This window comes from Lactuca virosa, chromosome 9, assembly GCF_052849685.1.
Source record: "Lactuca virosa cultivar CGN04683 chromosome 9, Lactuca_virosa_CGN04683_v6, whole genome shotgun sequence".
Lineage (NCBI taxonomy): Eukaryota > Viridiplantae > Streptophyta > Magnoliopsida > Asterales > Asteraceae > Lactuca > Lactuca virosa.
In genome coordinates this window covers 6,354,840-6,360,625 of record NC_136434.1, presented here as the reverse complement: position 1 = coordinate 6,360,625, position 5,786 = coordinate 6,354,840, and the positions used below count along the sequence as shown (strand labels likewise).

At 36.1% G+C, this 5,786-nt stretch overlaps 1 protein-coding gene across 1 annotated transcript; it reads left to right on the top strand.

The window, feature by feature from the left end:
* Positions 1 to 1,542: 1,542 nt before the first annotated feature.
* LOC145137540 (autophagy-related protein 18a-like) lies at positions 1,543 to 3,640 on the top strand. Its single transcript, XM_079071670.1, has 4 exons — positions 1,543 to 2,579; positions 2,760 to 2,994; positions 3,087 to 3,213; positions 3,317 to 3,640. Exons 1-4 carry the CDS (start codon positions 1,581 to 1,583, stop codon positions 3,405 to 3,407), a joined length of 1,452 nt encoding a protein of 483 aa, XP_078927796.1. The 5' UTR covers positions 1,543 to 1,580; the 3' UTR covers positions 3,408 to 3,640.
* Positions 3,641 to 5,786: the final 2,146 nt, after the last annotated feature.

Sequence of the window (5,786 nt, the reverse complement as noted above, 5' to 3'; positions counted from 1 at the left end):
ATATTTATTACTATTGTTATCTCATTTATTATTTGGTTTGATTAGCATAGTTTATGCATGTTGTTTCTTGGCCTTTATGGATCATATATATATATATATATATATATATATATATATATATATATATATATATATATATATATATATATATATATATATATATATATATATGAGAGTAATTAAAACTACTATAAGTCGATAATGTTATAAAATTAATCAATACAAAAATTGTCACTGATTCGTTGCTAATTTTAATATACATAAAAAAAATCCAGACCCGCTAAACAACATGGTCTTGTACAACCGCACACGCTGTACACGCCTAGGGCCAACCATGAGACCACACAATGTGTATCATTAGTCTGCAACTAATTCATATATCCTCTCTTGAGCAAATGTATTATCTTGTTTTAATAATCTATCCGTCAAAAAAATTGTCTTACTCAGTTTTGATTCACACTCGCATGTAAATTCACATGTAAATGTACTGAATCACATATACTCTTAAATAAATTGTAAATATAACCTTAAATAGACTAAAATTTGACATATTTCAAATGTTTTTAGATAACTTTGAAAACTTCTAACCACCTTTTTTAAGAAAAAAATGCAGTTCGAAATTTGGAGAAAACCAGTTTTTGGAGTAACTTTATGTAGTTATTTAATTTTGAAATTTTAAGTGAGTTTGAAAAGTCATAAACAAAGTTCGAAAATTCTGAAAAAAAGCTAGTATTTTCTTATAGTTGCTTTATATCATAAAAAAGATTTAATAATAAGTCCATTTCAAGAAACCTTATTTTCGCACTGTGTTTGAACTTACACATCAACTTCCAAAAATTTTATTTTCAAATAACCTTTTTGAAAGAAATCAAATTTTGAAAATTGAAAATTTTAAAATTCATGATAATATACCTACATTTTCGTAAAATATAGTTATTATCATTTTTTTTAACAGCTGCATAAGTAGTTATTATTTGACAATCTTATTTTATGTCAATTCCTTTTTTTTTTTTCTTTAAAGCAAGATACAAGTCACATATGAGGGAGCATAAAGACAAGGTACAAGTCACAAATGAAGCAGGAAGATTGGTATTGGATTGCGTGGGTGGGAGTCAAGCCAAAGCATCTGACTTCTTTTTCGTGTTACGTGTACCCCAATTAGCGAATACTGCTAGTTTACGGAATTTTTCTTTGCCCCCTTTAGTGTTTTTAATTCACCCCTTACCCCCTATACTTCATCATTATTCATTTCAACTCCAAAACTACGATGTGAAAGTCAAAAGAATCATTAGGTTAAGTGTACTTTGCTATTTTCTTTACCCTAAATTGAAGTACGTCGCTATTTTTTATTTAGAATTTTATTTTGATACTAAACGAGTAACAAAACAAAATTATTACTATTGTATTAACTCAAAGTATTAGCTAAAATGACAAACGAGAATTGCAGGGAGCAAAGTTGTAAATTTGTAAATGTACAGTGTACCAAATCGTAAGATTAGCTCAAATATAAAATATTTACAAATACAAAATTTTGGATGTGGATAAAGTCTTCGTAAATCTGCAAGCTCCGATCATCAACCATGGCAACCGTTTCGTCTTTTTCCTCTCCCTCATGGCCAAACCCTAGCCCTAATCATCACTCAGACGATCACTCCTCTGTAGTCCCCACCGTCGATGGAAGCGAAGATCTCTCGTCACTGCTACCACCAATCAAAACAAACCCTACTCAACAACAGCAAAGTCAGTACACTCACGAAGAGGGCGATGATAATGTTAGGGATTGGCTTAACCAGTTTCTTCCAGATAATGAAGTAGGTATACACGATGTAAACGAATCTTCTCAAGATCCGGATCGGGTTCCGGTTCATGACAGTACCCTAATTCCACACCCTCACATGGAGGATCCAGATTTCCATGAACATGCTTCTCCTCCTCCTCCTTCAGCTCTTTCGCTTCTTCACGTATCCTTCAATCAAGATGACGGTTGTTTTGCTTCTGGTATCAATCATGGATTTAGAATCTACAACTGTGATCCTTTCCGCGAGATTTTTCGTCGAGATTTCGAGAACGGAGGCGGGATTGCGATAGTGGAGATGCTATTTCGTTGCAATATACTTGCGTTAGTCGGTGGTGGTCCGGAACCACAGTATCCTCCCAATAAGGTTATGATCTGGGACGATCATAAGAGCCGATGCATTGGTGAACTGTCTTTTAGGTCTGAAGTTCGTGGAGTTCGGCTAAGACGAGACCGAATCATCGTGGTTTTGGAACAGAAGATATTGGTATACAATTTCTCGGATTTGAAGTTGTTGCATCAAATTGAAACGTTTACGAATCCAAAAGGGCTTTGTGAGGTTTCCCAGGGGTCGAGTAATTTTGTGCTTGTTTGTCCAGGTCTGCAGAAGGGGCAAGTTAGGGTTGAACATTATGCTTCGAAAAAAACAAAGTTTATTCTAGCTCACGATTCACGGATTGCCTGCTTCACTCTAGCACAGGATGGGCATATGATTGCTACAGCCAGCACCAAAGGAACTCTAATTCGAATTTTCGATACACATGATGGGACACTGTTGCAGGAGGTACGCCAATGAACTATTCCAGATACCTTTTGAATATAATGTTTACAGTTTCTGTGTGGATTCACAGATATAGTTACCATAGATGGTTATCCACAGTCTACACAATATGTTGATGATTAAGTTTATAATTTCATTCTTGTATTATACTACTAAAAGCAAGTGATGATTGATGATATGCAGGTAAGAAGGGGTGCAGATAGAGCAGAAATATATAGCCTAGCGTTTTCATCTACAATCCAATGGCTGGCAGTTTCTAGTGACAAAGGCACTGTTCATGTGTTTAGCCTGAAGCCCAGTCAAGGAAGCCAAGGCATAATAGACAAGGGCAAGGCTACTACTGAATCATCTGACCAGAATCACAATAACAATACTACCCCTGTTTCTTCGTCAAGCTCGTCTCTCTCCTTCATTAAAGGTATAGTGAGTTTATTCAGTAAGGAATTATGAAACAAGGTTTTTTTTTTGGGGTCCTTACAAATATGAAATATTGAAAAATGTTTATTTCAGGAGTGTTGCCTAAGTACTTCAGCTCAGAGTGGTCGGTAGCCCAGTTCCGGTTGGTTGAAGGTTGTCAGTACATTGTTGCATTTGGGCACCAAAAGAATACAGTGGTTATTATTGGCATGGATGGAAGGTGAATAATCAACCAAATCTTTTTAGGATGAATATTATTTATTTGTTTTGTGGATGGATATGTATATAGAATTTTGACTTTATTTTTATTATTTGGTGTGCAGTTTTTATAGATGCAAATTTGATCCTACAACTGGTGGGGAGATGACACAACTGGAATATCATAACTTTGTGAAGCCTGAAAACTCTTTTTAAAACCAAAGACAAAGAGGAGAAGAGGAGAATGAATGCTGTGTGTTTGTGGTATAAAACGGTAAAATTATCGTATGTTGGATCATATGGGTAAATAAATTTTGTAAATATGTAGGCAAGGCAACGATTGCTAACTTGTAAAATGTGGATAGTAGTACTTATATAACTTATAAGTGGTGTTCAAGGTTGTTCTCAAGTCATTCAACCTTATAATATTGTTCATTTAATGTGGTAAACTTGTTTTTTTTTTTTTAATTTAAATGACTAAACATGAATTAATAAGGGTGGTGAATAGTTAATGGTGAAATTCTGTATAGGAGTTATAAAAAGATCTTGTAGTTTTTTACATCAATACTTTACATATTAAGGAATCAGGCCCAAAGGTGTACATTGAACCGCACGTCCTGATTTGGCAGGAACCACACCCTAGGTGTAGTTTGGGGCACGGTTTGGTCCCGCACGGAGATGATTGACATGGTGATTTGCTTGATGAATCAAAAGAAGATTTGGATATATTTGTTGAGGATTCATATGACATGACGGTTGAGACAAAGATTCAAAGTGTTACGTAATTTTTACTTTTTAACTAATGAAATATTTGTGTTTTTATTAATCATTTTTTAATTAATTATATTTATTTTTAAAATTAAAATATTTTTTTTGTGAAAAAAATGAAGGAAAATTAAAGATGACTATTTATTGGGTTTTAAAATTAAACGAAAAGTATTTGTTTGATGATAAAGTGGCACGGAAAAAATAAAAAATAGAAAAAGCATCATAAATGGTTTCTGTGGTTTCTTAAAATCTGAAGTTTAGTCCTCGTGATTTAAAAACGTCATAGATGATCCCTGTGCTTTCAAAACTTTTGACGATTGGTCCTTATTGTTAACTCCGTTAAGTTTTGTCCGTTAACTGAAGGGTATTTTCGTGATTTAAAAACGTCATTTATGATCTTTTTTCTTATTTTATAAAAATGAAATAATATACAAAGGGGGTCTCACCTCCCTCTCTCTCTCTCTCTCTCTCGCGCGCGTATGAACACCACCACAATCCCTAAAAAACTAAACATGTTCTGAATTTTGGGTTCTTGAATCGATGTATAGGAAAGGAAGGAAGAAACTTTGTGGTTACTTCTAACCTAGTTGTCGATGGTTAAGTGCTACAATAAGGAGGTGGGGTTTGAGTTAATTGGTACAAACAGCGGGAAAAGGAATCGTCGTCTTCATTAGGTGGATGAAGAAACAAACGAACAGAAGGAAAAATTGGGAATCTCCGGTGAGGCTGAGAGATCATGAGAAAGGGCAGGCGTTGACCTCCGGCGACCCTCGTGGGTTCAATCTTCGTCTGATCAGAAGGGAGAAGTACGAACGAAATCAGCAAATGAGGTGGTCCGGTGGGGTTTAACAGATCACGAGGAGGGAATAGTTGATCCTCGACGAGCTTTCATCTTCGCCTTGGTCATCGTCTTCATCTGATTGGAATGGAAATCGAACAGAGTGGTCAAAAGAGGTGGTCCGACGACTGAAATCGATGAAGAAGAAGAAGAAGGGTTGTTGTATTTTCCGACGGCCCTTCTCTTGTCTGTTCATTTCCGGCTAATGCGAGAGGGGAAGGGAGGAATTTGGCCCTCACCTGTTTGAGAAAGAACTGGACAAAATCAGAAGTCGGGAGGGGGCGTGGGACCTCGTCTTCATCAGATTGAAGGAGAAGAAAATGAGAGCAACGACATGGGGTGTTCGAGGGTTGAGCTTCGACGGGAAGGGATCTGTTGGAGGTTGGGATGGAGGCAACAACCTCCTCTCTCTCATCTTCGCGTTTTCCGGCGATCGGAGGACCACCTACCTCCGGTGGGTGAGTCTTGGCAGTCTAATGAAGAAGAAATAGGGACAACAATAGTAAGTATCAGGGGTGTTTGTGTGGTGCTAAACGAAGAAGAAAACAGGAGAGAGAGAGAGAGAGAGAGAGAGAGAGAGAGAGAGAGAGAGGTGGGACCCCCCTTGTATATTATTTCATTTTTTATAAAATAAGAGAAAAGATCATAAATGGTCCATGTGGTAGTGAAATGACGAAATTACCCTTCAGTTAACGGACAAAACTTAACGGAGTTAGCAATAAGGACCAATCGTCAAAAGTTTTGAAAGCACAGGGACCATCTATGACGTTTTTAAACCACGAGGACTAAACTTCAGATTTGGGAAACCACAGGGACCATTTATGATGTTTTTTCTAAAAAATAAAAGATAGATATTCTTAGGCTTCACAACAAAACCAAATTTCTGCAATGATAAAATGGGGTTGGATAGAATAAACAACAGAACAATCTTTACTACTCTTCTTTTGCTTATCCAATTGATCATTTTTAAACATGGCTGCGTTGAGCTG

What these genes read in the sequence shown, in the direction of transcription:
- LOC145137540 (XM_079071670.1), top strand. Translation starts at nt 1,581, where the DNA reads ATGGCAACCGTTTCGTCTTTTTCCTCTCCCTCATGGCCAAACCCTAGC. An exon ending in ATGGGACACTGTTGCAGGAG is followed by an intron (nt 2,580 to 2,759) that starts GTACGCCAATGA and finishes GATGATATGCAG; the next exon opens with GTAAGAAGGGGTGCAGATAG. An exon ending in GTCTCTCTCCTTCATTAAAG is followed by an intron (nt 2,995 to 3,086) that starts GTATAGTGAGTT and finishes TGTTTATTTCAG; the next exon opens with GAGTGTTGCCTAAGTACTTC.